Genomic DNA, 18164 nt, shown 5'->3' on the forward strand with positions numbered 1-18164 from the left:
AATAAGACAAGTAGCAACTTATAAAGCCTTTATAATGGGTGACTTACTGGTGCTATTCCAACTGTTAAAAACTTGTCTCCAGACAGAAAACAACTGGCACCACACCACAGCTGTGATGTCAGTTTGTCACACTGCGTGCCAATCCTTTAACATTAGCACCATCTGAGTATTTGGGATAAAAATTATTTTTCATGTATTTTTGCCCCCACCTACATTCAAACCCCTCCCTCTTCAAATATGGGGCACTGCAGCCAATCTAGCACTGCCATCTGGGCGACAGAGTAAATTTACCAGCAGTGCTCTGTTACTAAAGCCTTGGATCCGGACAGGCCTCTCAGCACGTACGTCCTCAGTTTCTGGGCTGAGAGTTGAACTCCTGGCAGATGTTGTGGATGATCTTGGGTACAAATTTGTAGAGGTTGTCAAACTCATCCACGAAGAAGGAGTGCTCCTTGTCGGGGTCTGTGGCAATGTACTCCAGCTCATCCTGGGCTGCCCAGGCGATGCCGATGGAGTAAGCAATCACACCTAGATGAGAAGGGAGAGCAGATTACACACACACTGTTTTTCACATCAGACAGTAATTGACACCAAACTGTCGACTGACACACAACAGAGAAAACAACTGTTTGCATCACTGATCCTTAACTTCAGCCTTATTTTTCAGATTCTGTTACAGATGATGTCTGACCTTGGCGATGGACCGCCAGTGCCGGGGCCCTGACATCATCATAAGAGCGTCCATCCGTGATGACAATCATGATCTTGCGTTTGTTGGGTTTGGATTTGCTGAAAAGCTGCTCTGCCGCGTAGGTGATGGCAGCACCGGTGCTGGTCCCGCCGCTCCAGTAGTTGATGCGCTTGATGGCGTTCAGCAGCTCGGCTTTGTTGTTGTACTGGCCGAAGGCAAACTCCAGCCTCTGCTCGTAGGTGTACTGCACAGCGCCGACCCGCGTGTCCGTGTCTGAGATCTCGAACTCCCGCGTGATGTTGGCCACAAACTGCAGCACCGTGCGGAAGTTGCCCGTCCCCACGCTGCTGGAGCCGTCTATGACAAAGGCGATGTCGTTGGCGTTGAGGCAGGTTTTGCTGCACACCAGGCGGTCTGTGTCGCACACTCTCTTCACCAGGGGTTGCACGGCTTTCCTCAGGGCAAACCAGCTGTTCACAGGAAGCGAGAAGAAACCGTTTGTCCGGCACACGGCCTGCGGGACAAAACAACACACCGTGCTTTAAACTGCTTTGATTTCTATCACGAAGCACAGGCACACTTCTGAGACGGCGTGTGTCACCTACCTTGTCAACAAAGTTGGCCTCGACAAGGTTCTGCTTCTCATTGTCGTCGGGACCCTCGATGGTGACGAAGAAGATGTTGATGCCGGACTCGCGTGCGAGTCGAGACGCCTCTTCCACCTTGTCTGTGGGCCAACCGTCCACTAGTATCACAGCCACGTTTGGAGCTCCTCCTCGGTTTCCATTGGCATCACTGAAGTAGTGCTTGTTGATGTAGTGGAGGGCTTTTCCTGTCAAGACACCAGGGGGCAACGGGGAGATTCTTAATGGTTTTATTGTATATGCAAGTCTGGGACAGAAAGCTGAGGAGTATAAAAACAGTCATTTCATCACAAAGCTTAAACTCATCCTTTATGTGAATAATAGGCTAGAATATAAAATGACACAAAATTGACTTTTATACAGAAAATACTGAATGCCATATAAAAACTTTACATAGTAAAGTACATATATTTTGCTTCTCTATGGGATGCATAGCTCAAACTGTGCATAATCACAAAAATGTGGATACCTATCATTTAGTCTATTACAGTCTCGTCGGTGGTCTTAACAATGGCTCTGCTGGAGACTAGAAAGTTTTACAGCCACTCACACTGTTATATGATTAGAGAGCACTTCTGGGCAAATGCAAACAACACTATTTGGATCGGGATGCAAAATTTAGCAAGTCATAAAGGCACATGTGGCAGTGGATGCATGCTGACGCACCAACCAAAGCAGAAAAACCGCAAATGCTCTCTGAAAGCTGCCCCTTAACTGGGCTGCTAAAACCGAGCCCATTTTGGGCAGAGCAGAGGAAAAACACGGCCTACAGGATCAGGACTGTAATTTTGCTAACACTGTCTCGCAGCAAATTTAGATTTAATTCTATACTTGCATGTGAAAATGTGCCTGGCTAGTAAACCATGCGATAATTGCACCCCTTTCCCTTTCACACTTGTGTTTGTAGGCATGTGCTGTGTAGGCTGGCAGCTGACGCAGAGGGTCGCTTACCCACATTGGAGAGGCCTCCTTTCTGCACAATCTTATCTATGGCTGCTTTCAGCTCTCTGGAGCTGGAGTGAGTCTTCAGACTGATCTCTGTCACAGGGTCATCTCTTCGAGACAAGACAACCAGCAGTTTCACTATTTTTTGTCATCCAAAGTACAAGATAACACAAAAAGAACAAAGAGGTTACCCGTATTGGATGATGCCCATCATGGGGCCTGCCACACCCGCATTGATGGTCTGAGCCACCTCAGTTAGGAAGTCTTTCTGGATCTTAAAACGCCGCTTTCCAATGCTCCAGCTCCCATCCATCAGAAAGGCCAGATCCACCTTACAATCTGTTACACAAATTCATGTTATTAGATCCAAATATCATGAGGTAGCTACAACTATACACTCAGAACGGCCTTAATTCTTCATGACACAGATTCAAGAAGGAGCTAGAAATATTCCAGACATTTCGGTCCTTATTGACACGGCAGCATCACACAGTTGCTGCACATCCATGATGTGAATCTCCTGCACCAACACATCTCAAAGCTGCTTTATTGGATTGACATATGGTGACTGTGGAGGCCATTTGAGTACAGTGAACTCACTGTCATGTTCATGTTAGAGCTTTGTGACACTGTGTGTTATGTTGTGTGTTAGAGGATGAGTACACTGTGGTCATAAAAGGACAGACATGGTAAGCAACAACACTCAGGTAGACTGTTGTGTTTAAGTGATTGCTAGTTGGTACTAAGTGCCCCTCACCACCACCACCACTATTACACCACCAGAAGCCTGATCTTCTGACATGTAGCGGGATGGATCCATGCTTTCATATCCTGTATACCAAATACAGCTCTGCTATCTAAATGTCAGGAAGAAATCAGCAGTTTTCCCATCTTCTATTATCCAATTTTGGTGAGCTTGTGCAAATTATAGCCTCCGTTTTCTTGCTCTGAGCCTACAGGAGTGGCACCTGGTGTGGTCTTCTGCTGTTGTAGCCCATCTGCTTCAAGGTTTGAGTCTTTGTGCATTTAGGCTGCCTTCTTGTCAGTTCAAAGCAGTCTCGCCATTCTCTTCTGACCTCTGACATAAACAAGACATTTTCCCCCAGAGAACCACTGCTCACTCGATATTTTCTCTCTTTTGTACCATTCTCTGTAAACCTCAGAGAAGATTGTGTAGGAAAATCTCAGTAGATCATCTGAAACACTCAGACCAGCCCATCTGATGCCAAAATCCATGCAATGTTTAAAATCACTCTCTCCCATTCTGATGTTCGGTCTGATCAGTTTAGCAGGTGGTCTTGCCCTTATCTTCATGCCTAGATGCACTGAATTGCTGCTGTGTGATTGGCTGATTTAATCTCTATAGTAATGAGCAGCTAAGCAGGTGTTTCTATCGAAGCAGTGGATCAAGAGACTTTATGCAATGTTGAAAATAGATTATCAGCGCTCAGCTCAGCAGTTCTGTGCTGTGACTGGCTGCTTAGATCTTTGCATTAATATGCACTTGGACACGTGTACCTAACAAAGTGGCCACTTAGTTTATACAGAAAATGCAACTGAAAGTGTGGGCTGTATTTTCAACTATCTGCCCCAAAGGACACCCAAATTTAGCACCACAACTGTAAGGCCAAATTAAACAAGCTCTGGATTTTATGGATAGGAGACTTCACAAATGTATAAAATTGATGCATTTACATGTATTTAAGTTGGGGTTAGGGTTTTATGGGGTTTTATGAGGAAAGATGTCTCTTTAACATGTGTGTTATCCCTCAATAATACAAACACACAGAGTGCATACAGTGAAAAACACAAACACTTCTCGCTACAGTTTCGTTGAAGCAGTATGGGGACCATACCTGGGTTTCCCTGTGACACAGGCTCAGGAGCTTTGCGGAGAGGTTCTTGCTCCCTCACACTGAAGCCTGGAAATCAAGAAACAAAGGGAACATTTTAGCTAATAAACAAATGTTCTATATTCTTTTATTCCAGGAAAGAAGAAATGTGACAAAAAAATAATTGAGTGCATAACTAAACCCGTCCTTTTTAGTCCAATAATATTTATAAGATCCAAGGCAATGCATTCATGCTTTGTAATGGAGTGAGAGCACATGTCTGCTTTTGTAGAATAAACCCGGTAGTTTGTTTGGTAAAAATTTCCAGCTGCCCATTTTCTGGAGTCGCCAAATGTTGGCCAGTATTTGTTGTGGCAAATATTGAGCCAAACAGCAACCGATTTTACCCTCAAACAACCACACCATTCGACTCCTTCAATTACAGGCTGAGCAGAAATCCAGATGCTCTTCCGTGGATGGCGTCACAGTGGTTTGTATTTACAGTGAGAACTCGGGATTTACTGGCAAAGCGACTGTTTTACCTAATTCATAAGGTGGCGCTTCTGGATTCCAGGCGTCCACCGGCTCCACTGCACAGATGACATCACACAAGCTCAGCGTTAGCGCGCTTTTATCGCAGAGCAGCAGGTAACAATTTCACAACACTCAACACAAATCCCATATAGAAAACAGCAGAAGTCAGAAACATCTTTTAACTTGAGCTAATGACATATCTTATGTATTTTTATTATTTAGTTTCAATATACAGCACTTTGTGTCACTTTTTGTTTTTTAAAGTAGGGCTGTTCGATATAACGATATATATCGGATGACGATATAAAAACGTCTATCGTTTCATTTTACGCTATCGTTTGTTTCGTGGTGTCGCAAAATAAACTGTTTACGGCAATATTTTTTCATTTGATGGTCACTGTAGTGGCTATATTAATTTCTTAAAGTTCTCTCTTTCTCTTATATTTAATATAACCACACTACAGACGGACAAGCGCCTGTTTGTGGTTAGCAACAAAGACGGTAACACAGTCGCGTGTCCGCTTGTTTATGTACCACGTAAACCTTTCACAATAAAGCTCAAGATCCTGTTGAGACTTTTCAAAATAAACTGAATTACGTGAAAGAGTAGACTATTTACGGATGAGAAGTAAAAAAGAGCCGTCAGGTGCTAAAAAAATAAACCTTAGACTCAAACGTTAGAACAGGCTTTTCCCCGCAGCACCCTGTGTAATAAATACTCACAAAGAAAACGGCCGCCTTTACAACTTATGTCTAAAAATGTATCGTTTCATGCATCTGTTAAAACACTCGACTCCAGCTACATGACGCGCAGCTGGAAACACTTCACGCAAGTCGAGCTGCCCGAGATTCACAGAATTTACAGAAAATGTTACATTTTTGTGATTTATATCGTTATCGGACGATAGAATTCTTATATCGGGATATGAGATTTTGGTCATATCGCACAGCCCTATTTTAAAGTGTTTTTTTTTAAAGATAGATGGATGGATACATGTCTTTCTGGATGCAAACAGCTGCAGTCATACTAACCCCTCCTCACCTTTAGTGTTGGCCGTATCCATTATTTTACGATCCGAGTCAGCAGGTCGCTGCACTGAAAGTAAATTGTCAGTGATGGTGAACCATGACACACAAGACAAAACCACACCATAGCATTACAGCCTGTCCTTACTGGCGCCATGTTTCATTTGGTTGGATGTGTGGTGCTATTTTTGTGGTACACCCTGAAAATGGCTAAGCCACTCGGTTTTCCAAACCATATCCCTCTGGATTCGGATGCTCGGCTGTGTCTTCAAACAGACGGAACCAGGGCAGTAATCTTTTTGCACGCCCTTTTGTGTTTTGTCACTGGGCCGTATTGTAAGTGTATTTTTAGTGTGAAAGAAAACAAATAAAATGTGTTCGTTCTTCAAAGCATTTCAATGAAAAGTTCAACATTTTTGTGAAATATGCTGCGCTCTGCATACAAAGCTACTTCCGTACATGTAAAAACAGCTTTTACATGATCCCAACCCACTCATTTAACAACATCAAACCGGAAGGCTTGTTAGTTCCCAAAAATGAAATAAAAGGAAAACACTTACGGTATTGTCCAAGGTTATAATACCAGCGCTCATATTCTGAGATATCAGGCCTGTAATCCCGAGCTAGAGGAGGATGTTTTGAGACCCGTTAGTATGGACAGAACTTCAGAGGGAGAAGCACACATTTTCATGGTTGTGATTGGTTGGTATGTTCTCCCCAACCGATCCCAGACCAGTGAAAACAATGGCTTTATGCAGAATTATCACCTCACATTATTTCGCTCTCACATGCACAATAAACCTGCCCTGCTCTCTTCTCTTTTGCACTTCAAAGAGTCTCCCATATGGCAGGCAGATGGCATGTAAACATAATGTCCCGAGAGACACATTGCATGTACTTACACATGGAGTCAATTTCAACACATACATGGTCAGCAGATACCAAACTGTATCAGTCACATGAGCATGCTGCGTTAGCACATGCAACACAAATGCATACAATGTGTAGTAGCCTGCAGTAAAGAGGCCAATAAAGACAGAAAGAAAGCCGACTTACCTGTAACCTCAGGTGTGCCGGTCTCACTCCAAGCGTATCCTGAGTCTGGAGCTGCATAACTTACATCTGAATGTACAGCAGAGAAGGTGGAGGCATGAGCAGAAAAAAGAGCTACATACAAGCTGCTCAGAATAATTATCTTCTCATTAGCTAATTAGAGTGAACATTTGCAGCCTTAATTCTACCCCATGTGGGCACCCCAGATCTGACAGTTAGTTGATCGAGGTCATTCAACTGAAACTCTGATGTGCAAGTTTCATTGAATGCAACTACATTGTATAAGTAAGAGAAGCATCAGGTGATGTAACAGCTTTACATAAGCTTCGACTGCATTTAAAAGAGCACAGAACACTGCTGGATGACAGTCTGCACCACGATGAGTAACAGCAACCTGTTCCTGCACCAACAGGTGCTCCTGGTAATGATACAAATGGCTTCTGCATGTAAAATTGTCTCAATAAATCAATAAAGGTGTGTTAATAGGGCATCTGCACTGAGTTATTGGTCATGACATTATTGCATAAAGCCATTTTACTCTTGCTTAATGTCAATGTTTCTGGAAAACTCTGATCTCTGGGCTCTATCAGGTTTTATCTTTATATCATACACTGTTTTTACTCATGATGAAATATTGCAGGTGGACCATCCCGTATACGGTCAGGTGACATTTATGGCACTGGAAAAATTTCCTCTATGCAGTAAATGTCCATATTATTACCATTATTATTATCACAACATATTTTAAAGTCCTGATCTGCTATAAAACAACCAGTGAGTAGATCTGTCAGATAAATGAAGCAGAGTAAAAAGTACATTTCCCTTTGTCATAGTAAAAGTGTCATAAAATGAATATACTCAAAGTAAAAGTGTCTTGGAATTAAGTAAAGTATGTTACTCTCCAACACATTTAATTGGTTTTTAAGTCTGAATAGAATTGTTTGTAGGTCCATGCAACATACAAGTAAACATGCTGTTCCCTGTATTCAGTGTACTCTTTAAGGTTAAAACTGTATTAGTTTTTAAGGAAAGGAAAAACTTGCCTACTTGAAAAACAATGGATGGCTAAACATATCTTTATGCATAAAATGTAACTCATGTTTAAGAAGTCAAAAAGGTAAATTTATAGGTGTGAGCCTATCTACATCAAATAATTAGTGACATTACTTGTAATAAAACTACGGATGATTTGATTTTCATTATTCTAACAGTATGATTTGGCAAAGTGAACCACCAGAAATATAACAGCTTTCATGTTTTTGCAGTTTTTCTATAAATCATCACCTCTAAAATCGTTTTAACCTAATGTGATCATTTTAAAAATTCATTATACGTAAAGGTTTTCATAGCAGCCAGTGGATTCATGTGCTTCATAGATTTTTCAGGTTTTATTAACATTTTTTTAAAGAGATCTTTAAAGGATGGAGTTGCTTGATTACTTTGAACACTAACCAGTGTTTAGTCAGTTTAGAAAATATTTATGATTTCCACATGTAGCCTGATCTATCTGTTTGCCTTTGTGCTTGGTACCTGCTGGTCGGCGAGCTCCAGGGAACCAATCGGGATGAGGAAAAGAGGGGAGTGGCCAATCCCTTCTGGGTAAAGCTGTACGGAGGGGTGAGAAGATTAGAAAGCTGCATTCAGGACAAGCATCGGGGAGGCGCATACTTGTGACTCCACAAACCACTTTATTTGTGGAGGTTGGACAAGATGTTTAGCCTTGAGTCAGACAGTAAACATGAAGGAGCCACTCAGACACAGACTGAGTGACCAAAGCCTGCTTTAGGAAAGTTTAGCAATTTTTCTTTCTTCCTTAAGGGAAAAGAGAAAAAGGAAGATAAAAAAATGTTTGGATCTTCTGCATTCACACAAGGTTTCTACTTAGAGAGCAGCTAACAACACTGATCAGGTTAACTAGCCTCATAAGGTTAATTGAAATAGGCTTCATTGCCAGAATCCCTTACAGAGGAGCAAAACCATAACAGTGCATTTCATCTGTTTATACTGACTGAGCCATGACAACACACTTCAGCTAACCCCTCTCTGTGGTGGATGGGCAGCTTACACAAACACACAGACTGGGCTTTGAGGTTCCCATCCAGTGGCAGCCAGTAAGCAGGGCCTTTGTTGACCAGGACGGGCTGGGAGAGCCCAGCATGCCGTCCAGTGAAGCGTGGGAGTATTATTCTAAAGTTGGTGTCAAACTAGGGTCAGTGTAGATAGTAGGACGCAGAGATTAGGCTAATCTGGTGCTGGTCAAAGGCCCAGCGCTATACAGCAGACAGCAGTGTTATTTTTTTCTAATGAAGCAGGTGCTTTATAAGGATTGAGTTTAACTCTCTAGATCATAGCCACCTCAGCGATCACCACAGGCAGACGGTCACCACGGGCCCGGGGGTCACTCAGTCTCACTTTGGGTATTGTATGGTATGCCTGAAGCATTACTAACATGTCTGCATGAGACTTGTTGGAAGAGGCCCATTGGACAGAATGGATCTTTGTGGGTGTGAAAGCCGACACATACAAGGCTCAGCTGGATCAAAACCTTTTCACTTGTGTGACCGATAAATTCAAACATCTGTTTGAAGCAGCGGGGTGGCAAAGCGACTGCGGAGAAAATCCTTCAGCTCATAAATCATAGTCCGAAATGTCAAAGTCAGCAAGCATCTACCTTTCAAGTGTGTCCTTGAGAAAGACAGTGAATCCCTGCCGTCTCCAGGGGGTCTGCTGTGAGGCCGATCCTCACCTCTGACCTCTTCCAGCTCAAAGAATTTCCCCTCAGGGATTCAATAAATTTAAAAATTGCATTATTCTCACCAAATGCCCAACTTAACACCTCTTTTCTGCATTGATCAACATCTCAGTGGGTTTAGGTTTGACCTCAGATCATCAAACCTTATGATCAGACATCATTTAAACTGGACTTTAGGAAAATGTGTATAATTTTAGGGATCCATGGTTTTGCATTCCTCGGAAGAAAAACAGAAGCACATTGCTCAGTGAGCCAAACCTCGCCTGGTTTGAATGGCAAAGAGCTTTCTATTCTTGACAAGCTACTCAGCGGACCCAGGTCCTGCAGTACTGTGGACTGGATCAGACGTCTCTCTGGGAGCAGCACAAGGCCACTTGGTGCTACTGCTTTCATCTCTCCCTCCCTTTCTCAAAGTATTTACAAGGGAGGGGAAGACCCCAGACCAGATGGGATCTGTCATACATTGTTATTACTGTACTGACAGAGCACATTTCTCATCCTGGTCTTAGTTCAAACTGAAAGTTATTCTGGACTTTGTGAAAATATGGCATAAATATGGCATGGCAGTGATATTATATCATCTCTCACCTTTAAGGTATATAAACTTCATTCTTTACTGCTGGGTACGGTGAAAGTTGAGCATCTTTGATTTCCACACCTCTTTTAAAGAAAGCAGGCTCATGCATTGAACCATAGCGTCCCACAGACGGTAAACATTAGTGCTGCTTTATAAAACATTTCAAACAGGGTTTTACTTCCATAGTTCTTCCCCTGTTTGATCTGACCTGTATATGTACTACGTCAGTGCATGAGCACTTTGTGGACTACCACTCTGGATCTGGAGATACTTACCAGGGTTGGACTGGCTCATGGTTGGAGTTCGCTCAGGCTGGGCAGGCTGAACCCTGTTAAAACCTATTTGTAGCAATGAGAAACAGGCAGAACGAGAGAGAGAGGAAAAGGAAGGTGGAAAAGGGGAAAGAAGAGCGCTTCAGTTCTGGGGCTTCATCTACAAATACAGCCCAGCTGCTTTGCTTTGAGTGAAGCTGAAGCTTGCCCACAGCATGATATCGAAAACAATAAGATATATGCTGGGTGTAACTATTCCTCGTTTGCCTCTTTTCATGTTGGAAAATGAAAATATGAGTAAGAGGATGTGCCTGAGGGCAGAGAACAGCAGTTATGGTGAAAGGAATGTTAGCTGAGATGCTTGATAGAGCGGATTAGTGGTGACCCTGGGGTGAAGATCACAGGAGCTTATGAGTGTCAACACCAGGGTCAAACTTACACCATTCATACTTCTCCTGGATTCTTTTTCCAACAAAGACATCAGTAACCCCTGTTTCTCTTGACCCCAGCCCCACCAGCTCCATCAAGCCTACCTGTTTGTAGCTCTGTACATGTGTCTATGTGGGTGCTAATGACAAGGCTGACCTGCACCAACTGGTGAGGATGGCTGCCTCCGGACAGGCGACCCTGGCTCTTGTTTGTGTATACCTGAGACCACAATGAAGAAAGAAACATATAACAAGAAAGCATGAATATAATAAAATGACACCACATTTGTATGTTATTCATGATATGATAGGTTTGTAACGCATCCCCTCAGGGCATCTATCATCTTCGGAGTTACCTGGTTTTGGTTTGGTTTTATTAGTTTATCTTACTAATGTTAGTTTAGAAAAGAGGCCTGAATCTTATGCCCCACTCTGTGGTTGGTTCAGGGTCCCCCTTTTCCCTTTTCTGTGTAGTCCATCTTTGCAAATAATTTTATTTCCACTAGTGCTGTTAAAATGACGTTAATGCCATAACCGCATTAACGTGGCAAATCGCTAACGGAGGTTTGCCGCGTTAATGCAGTTATGTCATTTTAACGAGATTAACGCTGACAGCACTAATTTCCACAAAACATTTGCTGACCTGCATCAGTCTTGTGCCATCTTATTCGGCAGGCTCCTCTGAGCCATCAGTTTACAGCTTGTAAAATATTTGGGGGCTCAGTCAGGATAGCCAGTGGATTTTGCCAATAAACACAAGGTGAAATTAATATGAAGCGAGTAAACATATTAAACAAGAGTCCTTTAAATCTACTAAATAGTTTCCAACACAATATACTTTGAATATAGTAGCAGTTCAAATAGTTCATTACTTGAACAGGACAGCAGAATCCGGTCTGGATGTTGTTAGAAAATTATTGAAAACATATGTGGAAACAGGAAACAGGAAAAAACAAAGTAAAGGAAGACAGAGGAAATGTGGATGTAGGTAGAATAAGATAGAAGACATCAAAATTAAAAATCTGTTTACCTGCACTGGCACGTTGTGGAACTCTATGTGAATAGGAACCTCCTCTGAATACTTTGAAGAAATGCCATGGTTTAGTTACATTTGAATTGCTTGCTTGAAAGACTTTCCATGAGCTGCACACTGAGTGAGAGTGTTCACATACCTTGGCTGGGACTCTTTCTTTGACCACTCTGTGACTGTCCTAACACAATATGACACAATGTGGGCAAATTTAGACATAAATCTATGTTTACATGTAAGTTACCAAAAAGATTAGTGAACTGTTTATTATTTTGAATGGACTATAACCCAGTAGCCCCAGTCATAACATTCCTGTTTTAAGTTTTCTACTTAAAACAAGTTAGCTGATCTGAACTTCACTACACAAGTTTGCCACTGACAGTGACAAACTTGGTTTGAATGCATGACCACTGATGGCTTCAAGAGACAATATTTATGTGAATATTTATTCCTGCGTACCTTAAAGCAGCTTTAAGCAACACCACCAGAAACCCTCACACCACAAAGACAAATATTGTCAGTCCCTCTTTGCTTCCTTTTACTTACTTGAATTTGAAGCTGCCGCATGGGCAAGGTATGGGTGAATGCTGCCTGGATGGAAGAAAGACAAATGGAGTGCCGATATGGAGTGAAGAGAGATAATGTTACAGAAAATGAAAGGGAGAGAAATAGCTGGAAGGTTGTCTGGCACATAGCCCATGTAATTTGCACACATACCTTATGATACTGTAGCATTGTCTACTCACTATCGCTGTATTTCTATCCAAAACGGGGCAGATGACTCAGTGATTACTGTCTGATAATCTTTTCATTTAATGAGAGTGATGAAAGGTCTGCTGATCATATATGCTGTTAGTAACTGAACAGCATCATATTAACTTCATTGCAGAGCAGATATAATTTGTCTTAATTGCAGTTGTCGCTTGCAATTACCATCTGCAATCATCCAACTTTATTAGTCAGCTGCACACTAATGAATGCTTGTTCTGGTATTTGTAGTTACTGCTAATGTTATTAGTTAATGTCAACTTGGCAGCGCACAAACGATTTCACTCTTGGTACAGAAGTCATTTAAGTGTTTGCTTCATTCACCTGCTTCCCTCACTTTATGTACAACGGGTCGAGCCTTGGTAGTAGGGGGTGGAGGTGTAGTGGTGGAAGCAGTGGTGGGAGTCGGTGTGGTGGTAGTGGTCGTGGTTGGTTCAGGAGTTGTTGTGGTGGGTTCAGGTGCTGTTGATGTTGGAGGAAGCATCGTGGTCTCCTTTTGATCTGAAAGAAAACAGACAAAGGCAGTGGTGCACGATGAAGATGGATAGAGAGGAAGAAGGTCTACAGTAACTTCTGTGTTGTAATGCATTCTTAACATTCTTCACCAGCCTGCAGCACTCAGCCTGAGCAAAGCTCATCATGCCAAAGTCAAGCGCCGGGATGTCTATCTACTAACCTTTTGTCCCCAGAAAGCATTGATCTGGTGCCAACAGATGCTTTGATACCAGGGTTAACACTGAGCAAGACTTGGTTGGAAAGCAAAAGTTCTACATGCTTTATTTTAATATCATTTTGGTAGTTAAATAGTATTTAAATGTAAACACAATTACCAGATAATTTATGCTATGCACCACTATTAGATAACAATAAAGATGAAAATATCTATCTTTAGAAATTTAGTACCTTCACTGCTTGTTTGAGAATCTTTTAAGTTCTCATGTTAAATTGTTCTGACCAGCCATCTATCGCACATGGTGATACACTATATTGCCAGAAGTATTAACTGACCCATCCAAATCATTGAACTCAGGCATTTCAATCACCTCAATGGCTACAGGTATATAAAATCCAGCACCTAAGTATGCAGACTTGTTCTACAAACATTTGTAAAAGAACAGGTCGCTCTCAGGAGCTCAATGACTCGAGCATGGTCCTGTGATAGGATCACACCTGTGCAACAAGTCCACTCATGAACTAAATATTTCACAGTCAGCTGTTAGTAGAATTATAACAAAGTAGAGGTGATTGGAAATTACAGCAACTGAGCCAAGCAGTAGTAGGCCGTGTAGCATCACAGAGCGGAGTCAATGGATGCTGAGGCGTATAGCGCACAGAGGCCGCCAACTTTCTGCAGAGTCAGTTGTTACAGACCTCCAAACGTCACGTGGCCTTCAGATTAGCTCAAGAACAGTTTGTAGAGAGCCTTATATAATTGGTTTCCATGGCCAAGCAGCTGCATCCAAGTCTTCTATCACCATGTACAATGCAAAGCGTTGGTGAAAAGCATCCTGCCACTGTCAGCGGAGTTGTGCTCTCTGGAGTGACGAGTCACGCTTCTCCATGTGGCAATCCAATGGATGAGTCTGGGTTAGGACAAGTGTAAAGTTTGGTGGGGGGGAATTTTGGTGTGGGGTTGTTTTTCAGGAGTTGGACTCGACCCCCTTAGTTCCAGTGACAAGAACTCTTAGTAGAACTTGACTGGCCTGCACAGAGTCCTGAAAACCTTTGGGATGAATTAGAGCGAAGACTGTGAGCCACACCTTCTCCTCACCATCAGTGTCTAACCTTAAAGATGAGCTTCTGGAAGAATGTTCAAAAACTCCCGTAAACACACTCCTAAACCTTATGGAAAGCCTTCCCAGAAAGCTTGAAGCTGTTATAGCTGCAAAGGGTAGACTGACATCATACTAAACCCTATGAATTAAGAATGGGGTGTCACTCAAGTTCATATGTGTGTGAAGGCAGACAAGTGAATACTTTTGGTAATATAGTGTATGAACCTTTGAAGTTTACCCAAAAAACATTTAAGTTTCCTTAATAAAATTATCAGAAAAAAATGCATGGTACCAATCCTTTTTTTCTGGTACTTTATATCTGAAACTCTCTCAGCTCATGCACTGAAAACATGAATTCACATAAAAACTTGCTATGAGGGTAAAAATAACCTCCTCTCACTTGTTTTCACATAGGTCGGTCTTGAAGGGACGTAATCCAGAGTAGATGGGTAGATGACTCCCTTCTTAGGCTTGCCCACTGAAACACAACAAAGTTGGCATTTAGCTGGAGAGTGACTTCTAAAGAACTGTATTTAACCTTGTTGACTTTATACCCGAGACAACGAATGATTCCCTCCATTTAGGCAGAGACAGAGAGCGCACGCCGTTGGAGTTGCTGCCTTTGTAGACATTCTGTCCAGCCATCTTCCTCACTATCACCTTTCCTCCTGAGTTGGTGATTACGCCACTGTGGAAACCAATTTTTTACTGTTAAATGATAGTTTTGATTTCACCCATTCATTTTTTTTAGAGTCATCACTCCAATGCTAACCTGTGGATGGCTGCATTGCAGATGCTGGAGATGGAGGCAAACACTCCTGTCCCATAGACTTGCTGTCTGGTTTCCCTACAGCGTGGGGGACATTTTACTATGAACTCTGGGAGATTGACCTTTCCTGCTCTGACATCGCACTCTACAGCTGGAATCACTGTCAATGAAAGAAGAAAAGGAAGACAGGATCATAATGTTTTTAGATTTCATTTCCAGACAGTTTTGCTTCTTTCATAACATTTACTTACATTTTATTGATTAATCAAGAATAAAATTGTCCCTTGAAAGTATTTGTTGATTATACTTCAACATGTAATTCAGACCGTTAACATATATAGAGTAAGAAGCTGTAGAAACAAACGTTTGGCGTAAAAACCCACATTTTTAAGCCAACTTCAGCCCAATTTTAACCTCAGCTGCTATACACACAGCTTTTTGCCTGCAAACCAATGCAGTCATACAATATTCTTTAATATTATGGGTTTATTTTTGCTTGTTTAGTGACCCCTAACTGAAGCAGGACACTGAGGCTTGTTCGGCAACGATGCCTACCTTGCTTTGGTTTCTTATTCTTTGGTCCGTTAGGCTTGGCCCAGCATTGGTACGACAGGAGGAGCGCTGAGGGTGAGGCAGAGGGAGTTTCATGTAACAGCAGACAAATGATCATAATCATCAGTATGTTTACTGTACACACAAGACCTCAATGACAGAGGAGACTGCTGTTTGATGGTGTTAATGTGCAGAAAGCCTGATGGAGATATTATAGTAGTCAACCTTGATGTATTTGAAAACAGTATAGCCTGCAGACACAGAAATGGGTTGCTCACCAAGGCAGATGGCAGTGAGTGATGCTCTGATCATGATGGACAGTGATGTTTCAGCACGTTAGTCAGACGTTCTTGTATAACCTTTGCAAGGGCAGAAGGAGAAGAAGGAAGTCAAACTGAAACTTTACGTTTACCTGCTGAAAGCAACTTTGGACCTTTCACTCAACAGGCCTGAGAATGACAAATGCTGTGTCTGCTAAGAACAAAGCAGAGAAAATGCATGCTACTGAGGCACACCCTCTCAAACATTTTTGATAAACAGCAGGCCGATTATGGAGTGGCACTACACAAACAGCTGAGTATCTCATCTACTGCCTGTAAAGTCAAGGTGGCCAGATGAACATTGCACGGTCTCAGTCAACTCAGACACTTTACATTAGTTAAAGTCAGTATTTCTTTCTAGTTTCTCCAGTTGGAAAAGTCTCAAGATTTACAGCAAACATCTGCGCACAGTCAAAAAAAACTGCATGTAAAAGTCCGTGGAGGCAGACTCTATTAGAGAGCGCACACGGACATAATTTAATGCGATAGGAATGGGGGGATATGTTCAGTCAGATGGCTTTGTTTGACAGCCGCAACCACATCAAGCTGGATCTTTGTCTGGAACACTGTCTGTTTACAGTAAGAAGAAAATTTCTTTCAGTGTCTGTCATTCTGTCCAAAGTAAAGACATAAGTTGAAGCCTGCGTTAACAAGATCAGATGAGGACCGCCAAGCAAGGTGATATTCTGCACTTTGCGTGTCAGCTGTAAAGTAAAGATCGCACTGGTGGTAACTACAACAACAAGGTCTAAAATAAAATGGACCACCACTGAGATTCTTTAGGATGCACAACATTCTAGTTCATGCAGTGTACAAGAGCTTTGGGACAGCACTACATACTGAAGTCTCCCTCTTAACAAAGGAATAATGTACCTCTTAACAGGGGTGGCACCATGTCTGACCTCTGAAAGCAGGGTCAAAACTATGTTATTTAAAGTGAAGTGCTGCATATTAGCAGAACTTTACTATTACATGAGAACGTGTTTAAAAATACACCTGACTCTGGTTGATGATTGCTACTACCTCAGGTCACGTACTGAGGTATCATTGACAACATGTCAAACTGTGGCCACACTGAGCACACAGGTTCACAGAGCATTTCTGAAAAGACCCTTTTTCAGTGGTGTCATTTTTCACATGAAATAGTGTGTAAACACATGTGTTAGCCATGACATTTAATAATGAGCCTCTGTACCTGAATATAACAGAACCTTCTTTAATGTCATTAGGAACGCCTGTGTTTACCTATTCCACGTGAAAAATGGCTTCTGTGAGAAAGAAGACTTTGGCTTCGGTGGTATTCCTGTGAGTAGAGAACCGGGGAAATAAACTCTGGCTTTCTTCCTTTTCATGGTAATGGGCTTGTTTGATTAAAGATTTTTTTATAACCACATTTTAATTATTGCTACAAGATCAGTTTGATACATGGGAAAGTTATCTGCTATTAGAGGTTAGACATGAAAATTGATGAAGCCTGAACTAGCTACTGGTTAACGTAGCATAGCTTAACATGTGTGTGTGTTAACTCAGAACCACAGAACTTAGTCAGGCTGGTTTTTTAACTATCCTAAAGTGATAGCAAAGTTTTAGAGTCTTTAAACCTTATTTTCTTGTTATCACTGGACTTAATTTGGGTTTTGTTTAGCTAGCTAAGTCCATCTCTTTCTAGTGGTTATGCTAAGCTAACTGGTTGTTGACTCAAGCCTTATATTTACCAGCAAAAACCCACCCTATAGGCAGTTTTTGCCAGCCCTGGGGTGGTTTTTCAAATTCTTCATTCCTTCTTTAGTATAACTTGAACAAAATTCTGCCACAGATACAAATTTTGGTGATCTTTAGGTTATGTATGTTTAATGTGCCATGTGAAACAAATACAAACAGAGAACACAATTTTACACTCACAGGGGGATGAATACAAAAATCAAAAGTATTGGGATTTATACAAAATGTTTTTTAAAAACATAAATTATTAAAGATTGCTATATGTGTGACAATGTTTGTGCAAAGCTTTGTTGAGGCTGGCCCACCTCTTAAGGATTAAATAGGATACATACAGACTTATATGCCCATATATGCTCTGATCATAAAAGTAAGATAATTATATCGGCATAGAAAGCTTTCAGTCATATGACATGCGATTTCAACTTCATATCAAAAAAGACAAAGTGTGAATATAAGGCTTTCCCCCCCTTTTTC

The 18164-nt window shown here is 41.8% G+C and overlaps 1 protein-coding gene and 1 long non-coding RNA gene across 4 annotated transcripts in view; one reads left to right on the forward strand and one right to left on the reverse strand.

The window, feature by feature from the left end:
• Positions 1 to 18164, reverse strand: part of vit (vitrin) — a 21343-nt gene continuing 3179 nt past the window's right edge. Inside the window, exons 2-23 of one of the 3 annotated variants that reach the window (XM_082557765.1) lie at positions 15927 to 16007; positions 15652 to 15717; positions 15100 to 15256; positions 14882 to 15015; positions 14728 to 14805; positions 12877 to 13053; positions 12331 to 12375; positions 11927 to 11965; positions 11785 to 11835; positions 10912 to 10974; positions 10330 to 10392; positions 8256 to 8330; positions 6729 to 6794; positions 6233 to 6295; positions 5689 to 5742; positions 4655 to 4702; positions 4137 to 4202; positions 2472 to 2619; positions 2287 to 2390; positions 1297 to 1523; positions 692 to 1205; positions 1 to 528 (exon numbers count right to left, since the gene is read on the reverse strand). In XM_082557765.1, coding sequence (XP_082413891.1) covers positions 350 to 528; positions 692 to 1205; positions 1297 to 1523; positions 2287 to 2390; positions 2472 to 2619; positions 4137 to 4202; positions 4655 to 4702; positions 5689 to 5742; positions 6233 to 6295; positions 6729 to 6794; positions 8256 to 8330; positions 10330 to 10392; positions 10912 to 10974; positions 11785 to 11835; positions 11927 to 11965; positions 12331 to 12375; positions 12877 to 13053; positions 14728 to 14805; positions 14882 to 15015; positions 15100 to 15256; positions 15652 to 15717; positions 15927 to 15960 — 2451 coding nt within the window. In that variant the 5' untranslated portion in view covers positions 15961 to 16007 and the 3' untranslated portion in view covers positions 1 to 349. The remainder of the gene's footprint in view (positions 529 to 691; positions 1206 to 1296; positions 1524 to 2286; positions 2391 to 2471; positions 2620 to 4136; positions 4203 to 4654; positions 4703 to 5688; positions 5743 to 6232; positions 6296 to 6728; positions 6795 to 8255; positions 8331 to 10329; positions 10393 to 10911; positions 10975 to 11784; positions 11836 to 11926; positions 11966 to 12330; positions 12376 to 12876; positions 13054 to 14727; positions 14806 to 14881; positions 15016 to 15099; positions 15257 to 15651; positions 15718 to 15926; positions 16008 to 18164) is intronic. The other 2 variants (XM_082557766.1, XM_082557767.1) reach the window with 2 other exon arrangements.
• Positions 17266 to 18164, forward strand: part of LOC309720660 — a 17831-nt gene continuing 16932 nt past the window's right edge. Inside the window, exon 1 of the long non-coding RNA XR_014280550.1 lies at positions 17266 to 17321. This is a non-coding gene — a long non-coding RNA (uncharacterized lncRNA). The remainder of the gene's footprint in view (positions 17322 to 18164) is intronic.

This window comes from Aulonocara stuartgranti, assembly GCF_965226115.1.
Source record: "Aulonocara stuartgranti genome assembly, chromosome: 13".
Lineage (NCBI taxonomy): Eukaryota > Metazoa > Chordata > Actinopteri > Cichliformes > Cichlidae > Aulonocara > Aulonocara stuartgranti.